This window comes from Embiotoca jacksoni, unplaced genomic scaffold (assembly GCF_022577435.1).
Source record: "Embiotoca jacksoni isolate LCO1_2020_lvr unplaced genomic scaffold, fEmbJac1.0.p SCAF_77, whole genome shotgun sequence".
Classification (NCBI taxonomy): domain Eukaryota; kingdom Metazoa; phylum Chordata; class Actinopteri; family Embiotocidae; genus Embiotoca; species Embiotoca jacksoni.
In genome coordinates this window covers 1,250-26,955 of record NW_027185433.1, presented here as the reverse complement: position 1 = coordinate 26,955, position 25,706 = coordinate 1,250, and the positions used below count along the sequence as shown (strand labels likewise).

General features: G+C 43.9%; 1 protein-coding gene across 1 annotated transcript in view; it reads left to right on the top strand.

Moving 5' to 3' along the window:
- The window catches only part of LOC138215522 (protein NLRC3-like), a 132,172-nt gene extending 107,417 nt beyond the window's left edge, over window positions 1-24,755 (top strand). The window contains exons 2-13 of the mRNA XM_069177730.1: window positions 6,681-6,800; window positions 7,140-7,375; window positions 7,570-9,430; window positions 10,760-10,933; window positions 11,138-11,311; window positions 14,124-14,297; window positions 17,111-17,284; window positions 17,921-18,097; window positions 20,912-21,085; window positions 21,722-21,895; window positions 22,531-22,704; window positions 23,965-24,755. Coding sequence (XP_069033831.1) covers window positions 6,681-6,800; window positions 7,140-7,375; window positions 7,570-9,430; window positions 10,760-10,933; window positions 11,138-11,311; window positions 14,124-14,297; window positions 17,111-17,284; window positions 17,921-18,097; window positions 20,912-21,085; window positions 21,722-21,895; window positions 22,531-22,704; window positions 23,965-23,983 — 3,631 coding nt within the window. The 3' untranslated portion in view covers window positions 23,984-24,755. The remainder of the gene's footprint in view (window positions 1-6,680; window positions 6,801-7,139; window positions 7,376-7,569; window positions 9,431-10,759; window positions 10,934-11,137; window positions 11,312-14,123; window positions 14,298-17,110; window positions 17,285-17,920; window positions 18,098-20,911; window positions 21,086-21,721; window positions 21,896-22,530; window positions 22,705-23,964) is intronic.
- Window positions 24,756-25,706: the final 951 nt, after the last annotated feature.

The following is a 25,706-nucleotide window of genomic DNA, read 5'->3' as shown; positions in this document are numbered from 1 at the left end:
ACTGACCAATCATCTGCGCCTCGGGCAGCTTAAGATGTTCGAGTAGCACGTGATATTTGTACTTCTCAGACAGTTCTGTATGAGGCTCAAGCAGGTTATCTACAGCCAACTTCAGGTTAGCAAACTCCTTTTCGCTGTCAGTGGAGAAGTCTGGGATTTTGGGTGTTGGCACACCGTATGCAGAGCGGTGTGGCAGACCAGGACTGTGTGGGGTCACAGTCTGACCTGATGGCAGCTGTATCTGATGAACTGTAGATGAGTTACCTCTGGGGACAGGTAGAGTCTGCTCCAGTGCTGGTGTTGATGAAGGCACTGTAACGTAGTGAGTTGGGCCATAGTTGGAAGAGGCGTGAGGCATCACTTGTGGTGAGTGGTAATGCTGTGCGGCTGGATAGCTGTAAGAGACCGCTATAGGCTCATGGACCGGAGCAGTAGCAATCAACTGTCCACGTACTTGTCCTGTATCACCACAGGAGCGAGGCAGCCCTGAGGCATGAGGCTGCAATGGGTCTGGCCTGGTAGGGTACTGCTGGACCAGAGTAGGTGTCATCATGCCTGATGAGATTACAGAACACGAGGAGCCCGAACGCTCCGATGAGGCTGGAAGCACTGGGGTGAAGGCAGAATTTAGTCTCTGTTCTCCTGCTGTAGGAGTGTAGGCTCTAACTTCGGTCTCCACCTCTGGTCTCCAAGACACGTGTCCTGTTATAGGTCCACCAGCCTGAGGCTCCGTGTCCTCAGCCAGCTCCTCTGGCGTTGAAAGCGAGCGACTTGGGGAGAAGAGGGACATCTGGGGTTGAGGCACGGGAGATGAGGGTATTAATGGAGGTTCTGGTGGGCTTCCTGGTGTCATTACCCTCATCTATCTGTTCTTCCATCAGGAAGAATCATCCTGTTCAAGCTATGAGAGAAACTCATCAACACATCATTTTAAAAAGCTCAATGTTGAGCAACACACACACACACACACACACACACACACACACACACACACACACACACACACACACACACACACACACACAGTACAGGTGTTCCTGTAAACAGAGAGGGGAGGAGCAACACTTTATCAGCTCATGTTACCTGATAACAGGTCGGGAAAACTCAAAGTTCAAATGTGTTAATCTGTTAGTTCAGACTCCATTTTGAGACAAACTGACTGCCGAGGCAGGTGAGTGTTAACAACATTATTATTATTCTACTGTCAGTCTGAAAGCCACTTTTCTCCCTGTGGACTGTGGAGGGAAGAAGAGTCTGAATGAGCTCATCAGTTTGATCCATCTGTGGTTACAAAGACTTCAGCTGATCCAGCTGCTCTGAAACTGTTTCACACCGTTTGGACAGGAAACACATGCAGCTGGTAGAAAATAACACATTTACTGTTTACACCTGAAACTGTTGGATGTGTGGCAGCTGTAGGTCTGATTGATGAAGGAAGAAACAACTTTAATCATGGTAAAGATCGTTGGGGATTCGACCCCTGAGAGACTGGTGTAAAGATGAATATTGACCACTACAGGGTTCCGGTCAGAGAACACAGACATCTGATTGTTCCTCACGTTACTGTATTGAGTTTGTCAGAGAGTATTATAACTTGGAGACAGATGGTGACAGATTTGAATGATGGAGAATGATTTGAAAGATGGAAAGATGGAGTTTCTGAAATAAACACAGAAAGAGAATTACAGAACTGAATTATCAGCAATAGTTCACCTTAATTAAGCATTAATACACATTCACAGGAATACAGGCTCACTAGCCAGATTAGCCACTTAGCTCAGCTATTTTTTGAGCCGTTCAAATAATAGCCCAACTGTGCTACGCCGTGGAGGACTTGGAAGTGAATACCATTGCAGTCGCTGCACGGTTTCTTGAGGTTTCACGACTCGGGCGCATGAGTACGTGCACATTTCCAACAGCGCCTTCCCTCTGTTATCAGCTTATCCAGATCAACTGCTGACTGTTCTGTGATACTGTGACAGCGACTGATATGATGTTCTTTGCTGTCACAGAAGAGGCATTGTATTTTGAATGGTTTCTTAGTTTGTGTGTGGTTACTGGAGGGGCTCTGTGGAGGGGGTCTGTACTGTGATATACAGAGACACCTTGACCTTTGCCTTTCGACGTGATCTTCTCCCTTCCATTAACTTGGGGTTGTCCGGTTTGGTAGCGCTGCACCAACCTGCTGGACAGACGCTCCTGTCGAGCTTCACCTTGTAGCCATCCATTAAGATCTTGTAGGTTGTAGGGGTTGAGACTTGTGCTATTCAGCTTTCCCTGCACCTGTACATACTCAATAAACCCATCTCTGTGGTACTTGGGTAGCTTACTGAGTAAGCGGTCGACATGAGAGCAGCAGTTTAGCTCCATACCTTTGGGTCCCTCTAAGGAGAGCAGCATCCTCACTAGGAGGTGGACTCGTAGGGCGAAACTCTGGAAAGTGTGGGCATCACCAGGCTTCACGTCTGAGGTGGTCAGAATGGCTGCTATCTCACTTTGTGCCAGCTGGTGTGGCTGACCATACTGTAGCTGCAAGGCCTGCATAGTTGCTGAGTATGGGTTTGGATGGTGACGGCAAGACTGACCAATCATCTGCGCCTCGGGCAGCTTAAGATGTTCGAGTAGCACGTGATATTTGTACTTCTCAGACAGTTCTGTATGAGGCTCAAGCAGGTTATCTACAGCCAACTTCAGGTTAGCAAACTCCTTTTCGCTGTCAGTGGAGAAGTCTGGGATTTTGGGTGTTGGCACACCGTATGCAGAGCGGTGTGTCAGACCAGGACTGTGTGGGGTCACAGTCTGACCTGATGGCAGCTGTATCTGATGAACTGTAGATGAGTTACCTCTGGGGACAGGTAGAGTCTGCTCCAGTGCTGGTGTTGATGAAGGCACTGTAACGTAGTGAGTTGGGCCATAGTTGGAAGAGGCGTGAGGCATCACTTGTGGTGAGTGGTAATGCTGTGCGGCTGGATAGCTGTAAGAGACCGCTATAGGCTCATGGACCGGAGCAGTAGCAATCAACTGTCCACGTACTTGTCCTGTATCACCACAGGAGCGAGGCAGCCCTGAGGCATGAGGCTGCAATGGGTCTGGCCTGGTAGGGTACTGCTGGACCAGAGTAGGTGTCATCATGCCTGATGAGATTACAGAACACGAGGAGCCCGAACGCTCCGATGAGGCTGGAAGCACTGGGGTGAAGGCAGAATTTAGTCTCTGTTCTCCTGCTGTAGGAGTGTAGGCTCTAACTTCGGTCTCCACCTCTGGTCTCCAAGACATGTGTCCTGTTATAGGTCCACCAGCCTGAGGCTCCGTGTCCTCAGCCAGCTCCTCTGGCGTTGAAAGCGAGCGACTTGGGGAGAAGAGGGACATCTGGGGTTGAGGCACGGGAGATGAGGGTATTAATGGAGGTTCTGGTGGGCTTCCTGGTGTCATTACCCTCATCTATCTGTTCTTCCATCAGGAAGAATCATCCTGTTCAAGCTACGAGAGAAACTCATCAACACATCATTTTAAAAAGCTCAATGTTGAGCAACACACACACACACACACACACACACACACACACACACACACACACACACACACACACACACACACACACAGTACAGGTGTTCCTGTAAACAGAGAGGGGAGGAGCAACACTTTATCAGCTCATGTTACCTGATAACAGGTCGGGAAAACTCAAAGTTCAAATGTGTTAATCTGTTAGTTCAGACTCCATTTTGAGACAAACTGACTGCCGAGGCAGGTGAGTGTTAACAACATTATTATTATTCTACTGTCAGTCTGAAAACCACTTTTCTCCCTGTGGACTGTGGAGGGAAGAAGAGTCTGAATGAGCTCATCAGTTTGATCCATCTGTGGTTACAAAGACTTCAGCTGATCCAGCTGCTCTGAAACTGTTTCACACCGTTTGGACAGGAAACACATGCAGCTGGTAGAAAATAACACATTTACTGTTTACACCTGAAACTGTTGGATGTGTGGCAGCTGTAGGTCTGATTGATGAAGGAAGAAACAACTTTAATCATGGTAAAGATTTTTCATTTCCAGGTGTCATGGATCATATTACAGTCAGGGAGAGGAGGAGTCTGCTGTCTTTCAGCTGGAAAATCCTTTAAATTCAGTATCTGTTTCTATAAAACTCATAATCCCTGAGTACCAGGTAGAAAGACACGTGACACATATTTATATCATCTCCAAGGAAAAGACACATGGGAGGGAAACATGGAGAAAATAAAGGGAAGTGAGATAATGTACCAACTAGACTGGAAGAAAAGGAGTAAAAACTAGTGTGTGGTACTTCCTCCTGTTTGTGTTTGGGTGAGACTCTTGAACAACCTGTTTGTCCTGATTCCTGTTCTGAGCTCTCAGTCAGTGTTCCTGGTTTTCCTCTCAGACGGACTGAAGTCCAGAAGATGAGTGTTTGTGTGGAGGAAGATGAGGACCGAGACGAGTCTCCAGGATCCATCTGTCTGTCTCTGAAGAGTGATCGGTCCAAAGGAGATGCTCCATATTTCAGTACTGAACCAGAACCTTCAGACTCAAAGTAAGAGAACTGATACCAACCTTTGAACCTCCAAACTGTCGGTTATAACAGAACTTAGTGTGTTGAGGTTCTGCAGCTGACGTCACTTCCTGGAACAGCTGCTGTCGTGTCACAGATCCTGTTCACACCTGCAGGGTTCAACGTAACATTTTTTCTCCACTGGTCTGTAGGTCAGAGTTTTTACTGGCCCCTTGGAGCGACCGGTCACACAGGGACTCATGCAGTTTAGAGGGGCAGAGTGGAACCAGGTTATTTCCTGTAGCGAATTCAAGTAAACTGCAATATTTGGGGGATCTTGTCATTTTTTTAAATTCCTGAGAATTTTCTGGAAAAGATGTCGTCAGCAGAAGCTGTGCTTAAAGTTTGGCATAAATTAAGTTATTTCAAACAAAACTCGCTTTATTACCAAAATGAACTCCTCATTTACAATCAACACGGCTCTGCCTCCTCTGCTGTCATCACCCAAAACAAACCCTGTGCACCGGAGGAAACAGGAAGAAGCAGAAAAACAGGAAGCGGCAGGGTTTGTGTGTAAAGTGGCCTTCACAATAAAATGTTCTAATTAAATGCTTATTATCAATAGAAGTGATTATATGTTATTGTATGCTACAAACATGCATATACAATGTCAATTTGCAAGAGACTGCTCTTTGTTTCTGTGCATACAATAGGTCTATGTGTTGAATTGATGTTAATTAAACATCATCTAAAGCTCTTATTTTGACAGCTGATGTAGTCCTTGTTTCTACATTACAGTCACAGACTGTCTGTTCTGGAAAGCTGTGTCACTTTTATGATTTATTTTTGTAACTTTTAGCCCCGTGGTTCAATAAGTTCAATAATTAAGTAAAAATAAGATTAGAATCAAAATATTTCTGTGATGTGCAGCATGATTATTATCAAAGGAAGTGATTACATATTCATTCCTGTCGTGTTTAAAAAAAAAAAAAGAAGACATTTTTGTTTTTTAACTTGCAATTTTTTTCCAATTCCCGCAATTTTTCAGAAAATCCACTGCAATATCAAACATTTTTAATCTCAACAATCACAAATAAACCTCCTGGAGGGACTGTCTCAAGTCCTCCCATGCAGAATATCAGTAGATGCTACAATTTACAGGTGTCCCACGAAGGCCTCACAGGTATCGGTGGATGGTAGTTAAGGGGCTGTTCACAGAGAAGCATCTTGTTTCCTCCTTCTTTCATCAAATGCTGTTGCTCAAAGTCCACAGTAAACGTTGACATGTGAAACTCTTCATTTCGACTGTAAAGCGTCATTCCAAGTGTTGTAAACAGTTTCAGACCCCAACTTATTGACGTTAACTGAAAGTCCCTTCTTCTGTGCCTGGTTTCCCTTCAATTAATATGTGATATGTTTATCAACAACAGTCAAATATGGAGAAGAAAAAGTTAAATGTTCTTTAAGTTCCTTTCACAAAACAGCAGCAACCTGAACACTCAGTATTAACAGTCTTATGCTGTAAGAACCAGAACAAACTTGTTTTCTATGAGCCTGTTTACACCTGGCATTACCATGGAAACAACATCTGTCCTGGCTGATCCAATCACAAGTGGGCAGCTCAACATACAAACAATACACGTTGAGATCAGATCTGATCAGACCACATTCGGAGGTGGTCTGGGACTCATAGGACCTCATTCTTTGAGCAGTGGGAACCTGAATGTGTCCTGGAACACACTGAAGGATCACCTGCTCAGCTGACGTCCTCTGAATAATCAATAGAAATGATCTCCAAGAGAGAAGCTGTCCTGTGTGGTTGTGTCGAGCAGCTGAACTGAAAAGTTCTAATAACAGTTTAGAGACAATCTTAAAAACAATCCTAAACCACTGTTGGAGTTACTTTTTTAACAAAAACCGGGAAAAAAACAACAACAACAACCATACAAACACAACAAAGTGGAACCCTGCACAGTAATGAAGAAACAGACGGGCCTCCATGTGCGAAATCAAGCTGAACTGAAGGGAAAGAATCAAGAAGACAAGAAGTGCAGACACATCAGCAGCATTTGTTTCAATCAGGACTTTGTTTTGTTTTTTATTCATTTTTCATTGACGTTCATTCATTTCACAGGTCAGAATAAAACAGATAAAAACACGTTTGTGTTTGCAGAGATCAGTTCTACAGCCAGAGAGCCGAGTCTCCAGGATCCATCTGTCTGTCTCTGAAGAGTGATCAGTCCAAAGTAAATCCTCCGGACTTCAGTACTGAACCAGAACCTTCAGACTCAAAGTAAGAGACTTTTGTTGTTGTAAACTGACTACATGGAAGATGATTCATTGAGGATGAAGACAAAATGTTCAGCTGAAATATTTTCATTCATGAAGCAGAACTATCAGTGAAGTTTAAAATCAGGAGGATTCTAGTTTAAAGTATTTCTGTAGTAAAACACCAGAAAACCTCAATTTCACATTTCACACTTCAACCAACATGTTTCAGCCTATGAAGATCTGAAAGCTTTAGTAAGTGGACCTCTGAGCTTCGGTTCTCTCCATCAGACAGTAGATTGTTCTGTGAGGTCCAGAACAACCATCAGCAGATTATTGTAGTGATGAAAAAATGTGTTGACAGATTGAGGAAGAGGAGGGGTGTCCCTGAGGAGGAGCAGCTGTCCTGCTGTGTTCTGTGTCAGGACGTCCTGAAGGATCCCGTCTCCACCAGCTGTGGACACCGGTTCTGCAGACAGTGCATCACCTCCTACTGGGACCAGTCGGCTCCATCAGGAGACTCCTCCTGTCCCCAGTGTGGACAAAGATCCAGAACCAGACCTGGACCGCAGACAGCCAGTCAGACCGGCACTGTACAAAGTAAGACTGTTCATCTGTCTGCTGAGGACTCGGTTCTGAAAACTGAACCTGTTGCTTTATACCGTCTCATTTTTTACGTCAGACATTTAAATGATTGTAAATCCAACAGAACTGAACCAGGTTCCTCTTCCTGTCTTTAGTTTGTGTGCAGCTTTTCTTTCTTTAGTCCGACAGCTGTTCTTGTCTTTGTCCAGATGTTGGTCTGCAGCAGGTTTTAGATGAACATAAGATCAGTGTGAGGAGGAGATGTGAACATGTGACTGAAGGAAGTGATGAAAGAGGAAGTGGAACCCTCCTGAAGAGGATCTACACGGAGCTCTACATCACAGAGGGACGGAGTGAAGAGGTTGATACCCAACATGAGGTGATGCAGCTGGAGATCAAGAAGAAGATCCTCCATGACGCTCCAATCAAGTGCCACGACATCTTTAAAGCCTTCCCCGACCAGCAGAGACCCATCAGAGTGGTTCTGACCAACGGCGTCGCCGGTGTCGGAAAAACCTTCTCGGTGCAGAAGTTCTCTCTGGACTGGGCCGAGGGCTCGGAGAACCAGGACGTCAGCGTGGTGATTCTGCTGTCGTTCAGGGAGCTGAACTTGATCCGAGATGAGCGGTACAGTCTTCTCACGCTGCTCCGTGTTTTCCATCCAACGTTACAGAAGGTCTCAGCAGAGCAGCTCGCTGTCTGGAAGCTTCTGTTCATCTTTGACGGCCTGGATGAAAGCAGACTCTCTCTGGACTTCAGCAGCAGGAAGCTCGTTGATGTCACTCACGAGTCCTCCGTCGACGTGCTGCTGACCAACCTCATCGAGGGGAATCTGCTTCCCTCGGCTCTCGTCTGGATAACTTCCCGACCCGCGGCGGCCAATCAGATCCCTTCTGAGTGTGTCGACAGGCTGACGGAAGTACGAGGCTTCACTGACGCCCAGAAGGAGGAGTACTTCAGGAGGAGGTTCAGTGATGAAGAGCGGTCCAGCAGCATCATCTCCCACATCAAGACCTCCAGGAGCCTCCACATCATGTGTGGAATCCCCGTCTTCTGCTGGATCAGCGCTACGGTTCTGGACCACATGTTGACCACCGAGCAGAGAGGAAAGCTGCCCAAGACCCTGACTGACATGTACTCACACTTCCTGCTGGTTCAGACCAAGAGGAAGAAGATCAAGTATGGTGGACACGAGACGAGTCCACAGGAGGAGACGGAGGCTGACGGGGAAGTTCTTCTGAAGCTGGGTAGGCTGGCGTTTGAACAACTGGAGGAAGGAAACATCATGTTCTACCAAGAAGACCTGCAGCGGTGCGGTCTGGACGTCACAGATGCCTCGGTGTACTCAGGAGTTTGTACAGAGATCTTCAAGAGAGAGTGTGTGATCTTCCAGAAAACAGTCTACTGCTTTGTTCATCTGAGCGTTCAGGAGTTTCTGGCTGCAGTCTACATGTTCCACTGTTTCACCGACAGGAACACAAAGGTGCTGCAGGACTTCCTGAAAGACTTCCTGAAAGACTTCCTGAAAGATAAGACGGATTCAAAAGAAAAGTCGTTTCTGAAGAAGATTTCCAAGTTTTTTAGAAACAATGATGATGGTTTCCCTCCTTTGGATGACTTCCTGAGAGGAGCCATGGAAAAATCCCTCCAAAGTAAAAGTGGCCACCTGGACCTGTTTGTTCGTTTCCTTCATGGCCTCACTCTGAAGTCCAACCAGAGACTCTTAGGACGCCTGCTGGGTCCGAAAATAAGCAGTTCAAGAATCATCCAGAGAGCCATCAAGAACCTGAAGGAGATGAACAGTGATGAAATCTCTCCAGACAGAAGCATCAACATCTTCCACTGTCTGATGGAGATGAACGACCTCTCAGTCCATCAGGAGATCCAAGACTTCCTGAAGTCAGAGAACAGATCAAAGAAGAAATTCTCTGACATCCACTGCTCAGGTCTGGCCTCCATGCTGCAGATGTCAGAGGAGGTTCTGGATGAGTTGGACCTGAAGAAGTACAACACATCACAGGAGGGACGACGGAGACTGATCCCAGCTGTGAGGAACTGCAGGACGGCTCGGTGAGTCCACATGTGATCATTAATGTTATCAATCAGATCAGTAGTTTGGTTCTTCAAATATTCTCACTAGAACATTGTCATTATTCTTTAAACAGTGTTCCACTGGTTTGTTGTAAACATTAATGTCAGTTGTAGTTCTGATTGTATTCTGGTTCATCCGGTTTTTAATATATTAACAAAATGAAATTTTCATAAACAACCGTATGATATCATTGAAACTGCCGAAGCTTTACATGAGGTAGCGCACTAAACGTACTCATAGAACTGAAGTTACATCCAGGTAACTATTAATTGACTGCATACAGTGCAGCCCACCGTGACGTCACCCATCAGGATGTGAGGGCTCGTTTTGAAGCCTCCAGTCGGACATTTCAGCCGACGCTGTCTTGATGTTGTGGACCCAGAAGGGACCATATTTTGATGAGCTGGGAGGAGCAATCAGTGGACCTAACAGGGAGCCCAGGGACATTAGGCCCCGCCCACATAACAGTAAACCCTGAAACCACTCCAGGCCTGTCAATCAAACACCTCCGCCCCCAAACATATCTGTGTTTGAGTCCTAATATCTAATGAATGATGAATTATTTCCAGAAGGACCAGAACACTGATCAGAAGGAGGGAGTTTATCTAATGACACCATGATGACTTGTGGAAAACATTTACTGACTTTGTATTTCAGGAGAGAACTTGATGCTTTTTCAGTGGGAGTCTATGGAGACTGAGGTTCTTTGGAGACGGCCCCTAGTGGCCCTCAGTGGTGTTGCACTTTAAGGCTCTTCTGCGCTGGCTTTCTCTTACCTGTGTTGTTCATTTTGGCAGCTGTAGCAGAGGTGATGCACCGATGTGAAGACTCACCCTTGCTGCGTTACAACACCACATAGTGGACGAGTGGCCAATCAGAGTGGAGTTTGTTCACTATATAGTCACCATGTAGTGGACAATTGGGACACAGCACCTGCATTCCAGTATCCATACAACCACACTATTTAGTACGGCAGAAGAAGATCAGTATGTCCCAATACATAGTGTGTTAAATGTAGTACTCCAAAAGTACCAGGATGTTGTACTACGTTCGGTCGTATTCTCCAGTCTGCAGGTCAGCATGCTGCTCTGGCTGTTCTGACCCACAATCCTCTGCAGCAGAAGATGCGTCACATCGACTGAGCCACCGAGACTAAGTACTAAAAGTATAAAGAAATAATTTGCAATCTGGAACGCAGCGTGAATGTCAAACAGGAAGTGTCAAACTGTTTGTTATCAATCACAGGAAGTAAATATAAAGTGTCGTCTTTCATAATAACATATTTTGTAATATTTGTGTCATTACAGACTTGTTGGCTGTGGACTCTCAGAGACTCACTGTGAAGTCGTGACCTCAGCTCTGAAGTCTGACCCCTCCCATCTGAAACATCTGGACCTGAGTGACAACCAGCTGAAGGATTCAGGAGTGAAGCAGCTGTCTGCTGGACTGAAGAGTCCAAACTGTAGACTGGAGACTCTGAGGTCAGTTCATGAACTGAATCAGAACTTCTGATTTGAATGTATTGAAGAGACATTTTAAATTTTTTGAATGTCATGAAATCTCCTTCAGACTCCGGTGTTTAAGGAGAAAATCTACAGCGGTGTTGTGTGTTGGACAAACTCATTAAATCTGAACACATCTGATGGATCACATGATTTTATCTCCATCTTATATTCTTTATTCAGATTGAAGCGATGCAGTTTGTCAAAGATCAGCTGTGATTCTCTGGGTTCAGCTCTGAAGTCCAACCCCTCCCATCTGAAACATCTGGACCTGAGTGACAACAAGCTGCAGGATTCAGCTGTGAAACAGCTGTGTGGTTTTCTGGAAAGTCCACACTGTAGTCTGGAGACTCTGAAGTAAGTTCACTGTCTGTTACTGTTGTAGATCTTCTCTGTTTAATCAGCAGCTGCAGCTCCTTCATGTCTCATGTTGATGACTACAGACTCTGAGGTCAGTAGAGGGTTGGAGTCGCTCCATGCTGCTTTCAGTGATGTCAGTGTTTCTCATAAATATACTAGACTTGGGCGGCCCGTCCATGTAAATTTACAGCCGCCCAGATATATTTGAATGTATTTATTAATGTGTCCGAGAGGACGCCGCGAGATGTGTGTTGGCAGCGAGCGGAGGGGGACAGCTGTCGGTCCGCTGCAGCCGACACTCAGACACAGAGTCCCGCCTGCTCTACAGGCAGCGGAGCAGAGAAGAAACGGACTAAAGTGCCGTCACTCTTCACTGCAGTCCATGTTCACCATCGTTTGCGTGTAAAGGTTGAAAACACCAGCGATCGGTCGAGACATCCAGGAAGTCCGTCACATACAGGCGGAGAGATGAAAGTTTCCCACAAGCTGGACGTTCATGTGTCGCTGCTGCAGGATGAAATCAGCCTGCAGCTACACACAGTCAACTAAAGTCTACCAACATGGGTTAACTATTAAACTAACCACTAACCAGCTGATAGTTATCGCTGACTTCATGAATTCAGCCTGAAATGGTCAGAGCGTCATCTGAGCTGTCGGTCAGAAACTCTCAGTTTCAGTTTCATATCACTCAGAGCGGGCGGATCAATCATTAGTGATGAGGGGGCTGCAGGAAAACTACTGACCAGTAAAAATACTATCAAAGAAAACCTTCTGTTGAAAATAATGCTGCTGCAGTTTGCTACTCAAGACGGTTCATTTATATATATGTAACCCCCGTGCAGCTGTTGCTTTAGAGACAGTGCAGAATAGACAGAAATGAGGGGAATTATTAAATCTAATCCAGGTTCAATGAGGAGACTGGTTAATCGATCACTCGTCTGACTGCTGCACAGACAAGAAATATCCACCCTGAATTACACTTACAACAAAATTTTTAATTAGAACACAATATAATAACAATACTACAACAAATTGACAATTCCACACATCAAAAAGTGTCCAAGCAGGAAATATGAAAATCAAAAACCTCTGAGATCTCAGGAATAAATGAAATAAAAAAAAGGTATAAAAGAAAGAGTTGAGTTCTCAAATGTCCTACCCCCCCCCCCCCCACGTGCACAAACAATGTCCAGTGAAATGGACTCCAGGTGAACTGTGATGTCCAGCTGAGATTAAGATTCTCTCAGGTGAAGGTAGACGGTAAGATGGATGAAGATGGGGTGAGTGGTGGCAGGCAGGACGGTGGATGGACGGTACCTCTGGTTCCAACGAAGAAGATATATAAAAAAAAAACAGCCTCTGCACATGTGCAGGACAATAGTTCATTACTAATTCAATTTACTCAACTGGGCCTGCAACCCGCATGGCTGTAAACATCACACACAATATAACAACTAATTAGTGAACATACAGAACTCAAGGCATTCAATTACAATCATTACATCTTCAGGAATGTTTTTTGTTTCCCCTTCAGATTCATCCTGACTGGTTTTTGTAAAATACACAACTTACTTCTAAATATCGTCGAGCATTCCTGCTAACGAAGCTAGCATGCAACAGTAAAAAAGCATTGAACTTCAATAAACTCACCAGGATATCAAATGTTCAAAGTTCTAAGGATCTGTTGGTGAAACTGCAGCTCTTCAATGGCTCGTCGTTCAACATTCAATTTAAAGTTGTTCACTTTTCTTTAGCGGAATCTGATTCATCTTTTCCTGCTCACAACTCCTACCATACCGAAGCACAGACGACGGAAAAACAAACATCCTCTATTGAGACATGGATGATCACTTCTATCCATCTCTGTGCACGGAGTAACAAAGATGATATATTCAGGAAAACATTGACTCTCCTCGGACTTTTCTGTGTACAGAGGAAAACGGCTACGTGACAACCTGTCGACCTTACTTAAGGGGACAATAACATCGTTCCTAAACATAATAATTAAGATCCCAGATTAAATTATTCTGGTTACATAAGACTCCATGTTTTAGTTGTGCTGAGATGAACATGATGTGAAAGTTGTGGTGAAACTAAACTGCAGACAACAGCTGATATTCTACTGATCCACACTGAGGATCTTCAGGGGAAAGTCTGTTTTCTTCTTCTCTGGTTTAGTCCGCTGACTGTGGCAGAGCAACGTCCACATTTAAAACCTTCATAGAAGAAGAAAAATCCTTCACTGGATGATCGACTGTGAAACTGAAACTCTGGATTTTCACCTTAAAGTCTGACATTGAAATAAAACTAGAAATCTTTTCCACAACATCAGACTGCAACAAATAAATGTTCAGTATGTGCTTGTTCACACTGGTCTGGAGTCATGTGATGATGTTGGACTGAAATATTCAAACAGATCACATCACATCAAATGTTGTAGATGTAGTTTGGATCATCTGATGGACTTTTCTTCCACATTCAGTCGGACATGTTTGTTTTCTTCTGAAACTTGAGGATCTTCAGAGGAATCTGGGATCAGTTTGTTGGACAACATGAGTTTGTATCGATGGAGCCGCTGGTGGAGCTGCAGAGTTTAAGAGCTGAAGTCACTCCGTCTTTATTGAAGCAGCAGCATGTTGTCATTCATATTAATGAGAGCTCTTCTTCACTGCTTCTGTTTCACTGTTTCAACCTGCAGCTGTTTGGAGTTTCCATTTTCTAAACTTGTACATTGTGAACCTTCTTCAGCTCTGAACACACCATGAAACACTGAATGAGTCTAAACTCACAGCTTTTATTCTTTATTCAGATTGAAGAGCTGCAGTTTGTCAACGATCAGCTGTGATTCTCTGGGTTCAGCTCTGAAGTCCAACCCCTCCCATCTGAAACATCTGGACCTGAGTGACAACAAGCTACAGGATTCAGGAGTGAAGCAGCTGTGTGGTTTTCTGGAGAGTCCACACTGTAGTCTGGAGACTCTGGAGTAGGTTCACTGTCTGTTACTGTTGTAGATCTTCTCTGTTTAATCAGCAGCTGCAGCTCCTTCATGTCTCATGTTGATGACTACAGACTCTGAGGTTAGTAGAGGGTTGGAGTCGCTCCATGCTGCTTTCAGTGATGTCAGTGTTTCTCATAAATATACTAGACTTGGGCGGCCCGTCCATGTAAATTTACAGCCGCCCAGATATATTTGAATGTATTTATGAATGTGTCCGAGAGGACGCCGCGAGATGTGTGTCGGCAGCGAGCGGAGGGGGACAGCTGTCGGTCCGCTGCAGCCGACACTCAGACACAGAGTCCCGCCTGCTCTACAGGCAGCGGAGCAGAGAAGAAACGGACTAAAGTGCCGTCACTCTTCACTGCAGTCCATGTTCACCATCGTTTGCGTGTAAAGGTTGAAAACACCAGCGATCGGTCGAGACATCCAGGAAGTCCGTCACATACAGGCGGAGAGATGAAAGTTTCCCACAAGCTGGACGTTCATGTGTCGCTGCTGCAGGATGAAATCAGCCTGCAGCTACACACAGTCAACTAAAGTCTACCAACATGGGTTAACTATTAAACTAACCACTAATCAGCTGATAGTTATCGCTGAGTTCATGAATTCAGCCTGAAATGGTCAGAGCGTCATCTGAGCTGTCGGTCAGAAACTCTCAGTTTCAGTTTCATATCACTCAGAGCGGGCGGATCAATCATTAGTGATGAGGGGGCTGCAGGAAAACTACTGACCAGTAAAAATACTATCAAAGAAAACCTTCTGTTGAAAATAATGCTGCTGCAGTTTGCTACTCAAGACGGTTCATTTATATATATGTAACCCCCGTGCAGCTGTTGCTTTAGAGACAGTGCAGAATAGACAGAAAAGAGGGGAATTATCAAATCTAATCCAGGTTCAATGAGGAGACTGGTTAATCGATCACTCGTCTGACTGCTGCACAGACAAGAAATATCCACCCTGAATTACACTTACAACAAAAGGTTTAATTAGAACACAATATAATAACAATACTACAACAAATTGACAATTCCACACGTCAAAAAGTGTCCAAGCAGGAAATATGAAAATCAAAAACCTCTGAGATCTCAGGAATAAATGAAATAAAAAAAAGGTATAAAAGAAAGAGTTGAGTTCTCAAATGTCCTACCCCCCCCCCCCCCCCCACGTGCACAAACAATGTCCAGTGAAATGGACTCCAGGTGAACTGTGATGTCCAGCTGAGATGAAGATTCTCTCAGGTGAAGGTAGACGGTAAGATGGATGAAGATGGGGTGAGTGGTGGCAGGCAGGACGGTGGATGGACGGTACCTCTGGTTCCAACGAAGAAGATATTAAAAACAAAACAGCCTCTTCACATGTGCAGGACAATAGTTCATTACTAATTCAATTTACTCAACTGGACCTGCAACCCGCATGGCTGTAAACATCACACACGATATAACAATTAATTAGTGAACATACATAACTCAAGGCATTCAATTACAATCATTACATCTTCAGGAATGTTTTTTGTTTCCCCTTCAGATTTATCCTGACTGGTTTTTGTAAAATACACAACTTACTTCTAAATATCGTCGAGCATTCCTGCTAACGAAGCTAGCATGCAACAGTAAAAAAGCATTGAACTTCAATAAACTCACCAGGATATCAAATGTTCAAAGTTCTAAGGATCTGTTGGTGAAACTGCAGCTCTTCAATGGCTCGTCGTTCAACATTCAATTTAAAGTTGTTCACTTTTCTTTAGCGGAATCTGATTCATCTTTTCCTGCTCACAACTCCTACCATACCGAAGCACAGACGACGGAAAACAAACATCCTCTATTGAGACATGGATGATCACTTCTATCCATCTCTGTGCACGGAGTAACAAACATGATATATTCAGGAAAACATTGACTCTCCTCGGACTTTTCTGTGTACAGAGGAAAACGGCTACGTGACAACCTGTCGACCTTACTTAAGGGGACAATAACATCGTTCCTAAACATAATAATTAAGATCCCAGATTAAATTATTCTGGTTACATAAGACTCCATGTTTTAGTTGTGCTGAGATGAACATGATGTGAAAGTTGTGGTGAAACTAAACTGCAGACATCAGCTGATATTCTACTGATCCACACTGAGGATCTTCAGGGGAAAGTCTGTTTTCTTCTTCTCTGGTTTAGTCCGCTGACTGTGGCAGAGCAACGTCCACATTTAAAACCTTCATAGAAGAAGAAAAATCCTTCACTGGATGATCGACTGTGAAACTGAAACTCTGGATTTTCACCTTAAAGTCTGACATTGAAATAAAACTAGAAATCTTTTCCACAACATCAGACTGCAACAAATAAATGTTCAGTATGTGCTTGTTCACACTGGTCTGGAGTCATGTGATGATGTTGGACTGAAATATTCAAACAGATCACATCACATCAAATGTTGTAGATGTAGTTTGGATCATCTGATGGACTTTTCTTCCACATTCAGTCGGACATGTTTGTTTTCTTCTGAAACTTGAGGATCTTCAGAGGAATCTGGGATCAGTTTGTTGGACAACATGAGTTTGTATCGATGGAGCCGCTGGTGGAGCTGCAGAGTTTAAGAGCTGAAGTCACTCCGTCTTTATTGAAGCAGCAGCATGTTGTCATTCATATTAATGAGAGCTCTTCTTCACTGCTTCTGTTTCACTGTTTCAACCTGCAGCTGTTTGGAGTTTCCATTTTATAAACTTGTACATTGTGAACCTTCTTCAGCTCTGAACACACCATGAAACACTGAATGAGTCTAAACTCACATCTTTTGTTCTTTGTTCAGATTGATGAGCTGCAGATTGTCAGAGATCAGCTGTGATTCTCTGGGTTCAGCTCTGAAGTCCAACCCCTCCCATCTGAAACATCTGGACCTGAGTATCAACAAGCTACAGGATTCAGGAGTGAAGCAGCTGTGTGGATTTCTGGAGAGTCCACACTGTAGTCTGGAGACTCTGAAGTAAGTTCACTGTCTGTTACTGTTGTAGATCTTCTCTGTTTAATCAGCAGCTGCAGCTCCTTCATGTACAAACAGAACTTCCATCCTTAAAGCTATAAATTTCCTTTTATTCCTATTTTCAGTGTTCTTGTCCTAAATTCAGAGTGTTTGTTGCAGAAAGTGTAGAAAATGTCCTCTGATGGTTGTTAAAGTAAATGAATGTTTGTCATTTGTTCTAAAGAGTCTCAGCTGTAAACAGAAGATCCTCTGAACTCTGATCTGTTGAAACTCAACGTTTACTTCCTGAAGGAGACATTTGTCTTTGGTTTCTGCTCATTTCAATGTGACTTCACAGATAAAGTCAGATCACTGATATTGATCCTTCACAACACACTCAGATGAAAGAACATCATCAGCTGCAGCTGTTTAAAGTATCAGTAGAGTAGTGATGGTGTAAAGAGACCTGACGGAGGTGAGCAGCATGTTATTGATCTATGTTGACATGAAGAGGTGGATGAATGTTGTGCTGACATTTGGATGATGTCAGTAGAAGGCTGACATGATGAAGATTCTCATTAACAGAAGGACAAAGTCATTCAAACTGAACACATCTGATGGATCACATGATTTTATCTCCATCTTTTATTCTTTATTCAGATTGGAGAGCTGCAGTTTGTCAAAGATCAGCTGTGATTCTCTGGTCTCAGCTCTGAAGTCCAACCCCTCCCATCTGAAACATCTGGACCTGAGTAACAATTTCCAGCTGCAGGATTCAGCAGTGAAGCAGCTGTGTGGTTTTCTGGAGAGTCCACACTGTAGTCTGGAGACTCTGAAGTAAGTTCACTGTCTGTTACTGTTGTAGATCTTCTCTGTTTAATCAGCAGCTGCAGCTCCTTCATGTCTCATGTTGATGACTACAGACTCTGAGGTCAGTAGAGGGTTGGAGTCGCTCCATGCTGCTTTCAGTGATGTCAGTGTTTCTCATAAATATACTAGACTTGGGCGGCCCGTCCATGTAAATTTACAGCCGCCCAGATATATTTGAATGTATTTATTAATGTGTCCGAGAGGACGCCGCGAGATGTGTGTCGGCAGCGAGCGGAGGGGGACAGCTGTCGGTCCGCTGCAGCCGACACTCAGACACAGAGTCCCGCCTGCTCTACAGGCAGCGGAGCAGAGAAGAAACGGACTAAAGTGCCGTCACTCTTCACTGCAGTCCATGTTCACCATCGTTTGCGTGTAAAGGTTGAAAACACCAGCGATCGGTCGAGACATCCAGGAAGTCCGTCACATACAGGCGGAGAGATGAAAGTTTCCCACAAGCTGGACGTTCATGTGTCGCTGCTGCAGGATGAAATCAGCCTGCAGCTACACACAGTCAACTAAAGTCTACCAACATGGGTTAACTATTAAACTAACCACTAACCAGCTGATAGTTATCGCTGAGTTCATGAATTCAGCCTGAAATGGTCAGAGCGTCATCTGAGCTGTCGGTCAGAAACTCTCAGTTTCAGTTTCATATCACTCAGAGCGGGCGGATCAATCATTAGTGATGAGGGGGCTGCAGGAAAACTACTGACCAGTAAAAATACTATCAAAGAAAACCTTCTGTTGAAAATAATGCTGCTGCAGTTTGCTACTCAAGACGGTTCATTTATATATATGTAACCCCCGTGCAGCTGTTGCTTTAGAGACAGTGCAGAATAGACAGAAAAGAGGAGAATTATCAAATCTAATCCAGGTTCAATGAGGAGACTGGTTAATCCATCACTCGTCTGACTGCTGCACAGACAAGAAATATCCACCCTGAATTACACTTACAACAAAAGGTTTAATTAAAACACAATATAATAACAATACTACAACAAATTGACAATTCCACACATCAAAAAGTGTCCAAGCAGAAAATATGAAAATCAAAAACCTCTGAGATCTCAGGAATAAATGAAACTGAAAAAAAGGTATAAAAGAAAGAGTTTAGTTCTCAAATGTCCCCCCCCCCCCCTCTCCTCTGTGCACAAACAATGTCCAGTGAAATGGACTCCAGGTGAACTGTGATGTCCAGCTGAGATGAAGATTCTCTCAGGTGAAGGTAGACGGTAAGATGGATGAAGATGGGGTGAGTGGTGGCAGGCAGGACGGTGGATGGACGGTACCTCTGGTTCCAACGAAGAAGATATTAAAAAAAAAAACAGCCTCTGCACATGTGCAGGACAATAGTTCATTACTAATTCAATTTACTCAACTGGGCCTGCAACCCGCATGGCTGTAAACATCACACACAATATAACAACTAATTAGTGAACATACATAACTCAAGGCATTCAATTACAATCATTACATCTTCAGGAATGTTTTTTGTTTCCCCTTCAGATTTATCCTGACTGGTTTTTGTAAAATACACAACTTACTTCTAAATATCGTCGAGCATTCCTGCTAACGAAGCTAGCATGCAACAGTAAAAAAGCATTGAACTTAAATAAACTCACCAGGATATCAAATGTTCAAAGTTCTAAGGATCTGTTGGTGAAACTGCAGCTCTTCAATGGCTCGTCGTTCAACATTCAATTTAAAGTTGTTCACTTTTCTTTAGTGGAATCTGATTCATCTTTTCCTGCTCACAACTCCTACCATACCGAAGCACAGACGACGGGAAAACAAACATCCTCTATTGAGACATGGATGATCACTTCTATCCATCTCTGTGCACGGAGTAACAAAGATGATATATTCAGGAAAACATTGACTCTCCTCGGACTTTTCTGTGTACAGAGGAAAACGGCTACGTGACAACCTGTCGACCTTCCTTAAGGGGACAATAACATCGTTCCTAAACATAATAATTAAGATCCCAGATTAAATTATTCTGGTTACATAAGACTCCATGTTTTAGTTGTGCTGAGATGAACATGATGTGAAAGTTGTGGTGAAACTAAACTGCAGACATCAGCTGATATTCTACTGATCCACACTGAGGATCTTCAGGGGAAAGTCTGTTTTCTTCTTCTCTGGTTTAGTCCGCTGACTGTGGCAGAGCAACGTCCACATTTAAAACCTTCATAGAAGAAGAAAAATCCTTCACTGGATGATCGACTGTGAAACTGAAACTCTGGATTTTCACCTTAAAGTCTGACATTGAAATAAAACTAGAAATCTTTTCCACAACATCAGACTGCAACAAATAAATGTTCAGTATGTGCTTGTTCACACTGGTCTGGAGTCATGTGATGATGTTGGACTGAAATATTCAAACAGATCACATCACATCAAATGTTGTAGATGTAGTTTGGATCATCTGATGGACTTTTCTTCCACATTCAGTCGGACATGTTTGTTTTCTTCTGAAACTTGAGGATCTTCAGAGGAATCTGGGATCAGTTTGTTGGACAACATGAGTTTGTATCGATGGAGCCGCTGGTGGAGCTGCAGAGTTTAAGAGCTGAAGTCACTCCGTCTTTATTGAAGCAGCAGCATGTTGTCATTCATATTAATGAGAGCTCTTCTTCACTGCTTCTGTTTCACTGTTTCAACCTGCAGCTGTTTGGAGTTTCCATTTTATAAACTTGTACATTGTGAACCTTCTTCAGCTCTGAACACACCATGAAACACTGAATGAGTCTAAACTCACAGCTTTTATTCTTTATTCAGATTGAGGAGCTGCAGTTTGTCAAAGATCAGCTGTGATTCTCTGGGTTCAGCTCTGAAGTCCAACCCCTCCCATCTGAAACATCTGGACCTGAGTTACAACAACCTGCAGGATTCAGGAGTGAAGCAGCTGTGTGGTTTTCTGGAGAGTCCACACTGCAGTCTGGAGACTCTGGAGTAAGTTCACTGTCTGTTACTGTTGTAGATCTTCTCTGTTTAATCAGCAGCTGCAGCTCCTTCATGTACAAACAGAACTTCCATCCTTGAAGCTGTAAATTTCCTTTTTTTCCTATTTTCAGTGTTCTTGTCCTAAATTCAGAGTGTTTGTTGCAGAAAGTGTAGAAAATGTCCTCTGATGGTTGTTAAAGTAAATGAATGTTTGTCATTTGTTCTAAAGAGTCTCAGCTGTAAACAGAAGATCCTCTGAACTCTGATCTGTTGAAACTCAACGTTTACTTCCTGAAGGAGACATTTGTCTTTGGTTTCTGCTCATTTCAATGTGACTTCACAGATAAAGTGTGATCATTGATATTGATCCTTCACAACACACTCAGATGAAAGAACATCATCAGCTGCAGCTAATTAAAGTATCAGTAGAGTAGTGATGGTGTAATGAGACCTGACGGAGGTGAGCAGCATGTTATTAATCCGTGTTGACATGAAGAGGTGGATGAATGTTGTGCTGACATTTGGATGATGTCAGTAGAAGGCTGACATGATGAAGATCCTCAATAACAGAAGGACAAAGTCATTCAAACTGAACACATCTGATGGATCACGTGATTTTATCACCATCTTTTATTCTTTATTCAGATTGAGGAGCTGCAGTTTGTCAAAGATCAGCTGTGATTCTCTGGTCTCAGCTCTGAAGTCCAACCCCTCCCATCTGAAACATCTGGACCTGAGTTACAACAACCTGCAGGATTCAGGAGTGAAGCAGCTGTGTGGTTTTCTGGAGAGTCCACACTGCAGTCTGGAGACCCTGGAGTAAGTTCACTGTCTGTTACTGTTGTAGATCTTCTCTGTTTAATCAGCAGCTGCAGCTCCTTCATGTACAAACAGAACTTCCATCCTTGAAGCTGTAAATTTCCTTTTGTTCCTATTTTCAGTGTTCTTGTCCTAAATTCAGAGTGTTTGTTGCAGAAAGTGTAGAAAATGTCCTCTGATGGTTGTTAAAGTAAATGAATGTTTGTCATTTGTTCTAAAGAGTCTCAGCTTTAAACAGAAGATCCTCTGAACTCTGATCTGTTGAAACTCAACGTTTACTTCCTGAAGGAGACATTTGTCTTTGGTTTCTGCTCATTTCAATGTGACTTCACAGATAAAGTCTGATCACTGATATTGATCCTTCACAACACACTCAGATGAAAGAACATCATCAGCTGCAGCTGTTTAAAGTATCAGTAGAGAAGTGATGGTGTAATGAGACCTGACGGAGGTGAGCAGCATGTTATTGATCTGTGCTGACATGAAGAGGTGGATGAATGTTGTGCTGCATTTGGATGATGTCAGTAGAAGGCTGACATGATGAAGATCCTCAATAACAGAAGGACAAAGTCATTCAAACTGAACACATCTGATGGATCACATGATTTTATCTCCATCTTTTATTCTTTATTCAGATTGAGGTTAAGCAGGTTGTCAGAGATCAGCTGTGATTCTCTGGTCTCAGCTCTGAAGTCCAACCCCTCCCATCTGAAACATCTGGACCTGAGTTACAACAAGCTGCAGGATTCAGGAGTGAAGCAGCTGTGTGGTTTTCTGGAGAGTCCACACTGTAGTCTGGAGACTCTGGAGTAAGTTCACTGTCTGTTACTGTTGTAGATCTTCTCTGTTTAATCAGCAGCTGCAGCTCCTTCATGTCTCATGTTGATGACTACAGACTCTGAGGTCAGTAGAGGGTTGGAGTCGCTCCATGCTGCTTTCAGTGATGTCAGTGTTTCTCATAAATATACTAGACTTGGGCGGCCCGTCCATGTAAATTTACAGCCGCCCAGATATATTTGAATGTATTTATGAATGTGTCCGAGAGGACGCCGCGAGATGTCGGCAGCGAGCGGAGGGGGACAGCTGTCGGTCCGCTGCAGCCGACACTCAGACACAGAGTCCCGCCTGCTCTACAGGCAGCGGAGCAGAGAAGAAACGGACTAAAGTGCCGTCACTCTTCACTGCAGTCCATGTTCACCATCGTTTGCGTGTAAAGGTTGAAAACACCAGCGATCGGTCGAGACATCCAGGAAGTCCGTCACATACAGGCGGAGAGATGAAAGTTTCCCACAAGCTGGACGTTCATGTGTCGCTGCTGCAGGATGAAATCAGCCTGCAGCTACACACAGTCAACTAAAGTCTACCAACATGGGTTAACTATTAAACTAACCACTAACCAGCTGATAGTTATCGCTGAGTTCATGAATTCAGCCTGAAATGGTCAGGACGTCATCTGAGCTGTCGGTCAGAAACTCTCAGTTTCAGTTTCATATCACTCAGAGCGGGCGGATCAATCATTAGTGATGAGGGGGCTGCAGGAAAACTACTGACCAGTAAAAATACTATCAAAGAAAACCTTCTGTTGAAAATAATGCTGCTGCAGTTTGATACTCAAGACGGTTCATTTATATACAGAACATGACGTGGTGTTATTTCTCTTCAAAAACCCAGAAGAACCAATGAGAGTGTCATTACAGTATTGAATCAACAAGCAGCATCTTTAACATCTGAACAACATCCATCCCCCAAGAAATTTAAACCATTTCAGACAAAAAAGTCATCAGAAATACTTCAATCTAGTCTCATCTTTATGTTTTGTATTTATTTCATCTTTTGTACTAAATTATGGAGAGTCGTATCAATAAGAGTATAAATAGTCTGCAGCCTGCACATCACAGAACCAGCATTACATTAGTAACCAAGTGGTGTTTCTGAACCGGACCGAAGTCTCCAAACTGGACTGAAGTCCTGCTGCTCTTTATTCTGCTGCATCACTGACTGACAGCTGATGGAGGGAGTCTCTGCAGACACTCAGGTATCACCTCTGTTCTCTCTGCTTCTCTCTACAGATGGGAGCCATATTACTAAACAGGACGGTGTGCTGAGAAGATCAGCTGAGTCCTGATGACCAGAGGTTGAAGCAGCAGCAGCTGGTTTACAGAGACTCTGACTGGGAGGAGGAGGAGGAGGAGGAGAAGATGAGAAGAAGAGGAGGAGGAGGAGAAGGAGGAGGAGGAGGAGTTAAAATCCAGCATCTGCACACGCAGCAGCTTGGACAATTTTTAAGGAAGTATTAATACTGAAAGATATATTCAGGTTTTGGAGCAACATATGCTGCCATCCAGACAACGTCTCCTTCAGGGAACGTCTTTGTTTAATTCAACAAAAACATGTCCAAACACATTCTGCACGTATTCTAACAGCACGGCTCCGTAGTAGAAGAGTCCGGTGATAAACTGGCCTCCTGCAGTCCAGACCTGTCAATCATTGAAAACATCTGGAGCAATGTGACGTGAAAAATACGACAAACCCTGAACTGTTGAGCAGCTGAAATCCTATATCAGGCAAGAATGGGACTACATAAAGCCAATAATAACAACAACAAAAGCCCTAAATACATGTCAACTTTTTATTTACTGAATTGCTGAGCTTTTAAATTTCTTTAATTTTTACTATTTTATTGTCATTTATTTACCTCTTGTAGATATTATCGTTGAATGATGAATTTATATTATATCCATATTTCCACGTGTTGTATTAATTTTCACTGAGACATTCAATAAAGTTTGTTAAAAACAACAACAAAAACACATCAAGTGTGATGCTTACGGTGGCTGTTTTCATCTTTTGTGAGAAAAATAAACAGGTTTTATGAGCTCCTATTCGGTTTAACTACGTGCCTGAAATAGACAGAAGATACACTGCTCAAAAAAATAAAGGGAACACTTAAACAACACAATGTAACTCCAATTCAATCCCACTTCTGGGAAATCAACCTGTCCAGTTAGGATCAACACTGATTGTGAATCAATTTCACCTGCTGATGTACAAATGGAACAGACAGCAGGTGGAAATGAAGCAATTATCAAGACAACCCTATAAAGGAACGGTTCTGCAGGTGGTGACCACAGACCATTTCTCTGTCCTCATCCTTTCTGGATGAGTTTTGGTCCCTTTTACATTTTGCCAGTGCCCTCACCACTAGAGGGAGCATGAGGTGTCTACAACCCACACAAGTTGATCAAGTAGTGCAACTCATCCAGGATGGCACATCAATGCATGTTGTGGCAAGAAGGTTTGCTGTGTCTGTCAGCACAGTGTCAAGAGCACAGAGGAGATATCAGGAGACAGGCCGGTCCACCAAGAGACGTGAAGGGGGCCGTAGGAGGACAACAACCCAGCAGCGGGACCGCTATCTGCTCCTTTGTGCAAGGAGGAACAGGAGGAGCGCTGCCAGAGCCCTACAAAATGACCTCCAGCAGGCCACTAATGTGCATGTTTCTGCTCAAACTGTCAGAAACAGACTACATGAGGGTGGTACGAGGGCCCGACGTCCACAAGTGAGATCTGTGCTTACAGCCAACACCGTGCGGGGTGATCGGCATTTGCCAGAGAACACCAAGATTGGCAGCTTCTCCGTCGGCGCTCTGTGCTCTTCACAAATGAGAGCAGGTTCACACTGAGCACATGTGACAGACGAGACGGAGTCTGGAGACGCCGTGGAGAACGTTCTGCTGCCTGCAACATCCTCCAGCGTGACCGGTTTGGCGGTGGGTCAGCGACGGTCTGGGGAGGCGTTTCTTTGGAGGGC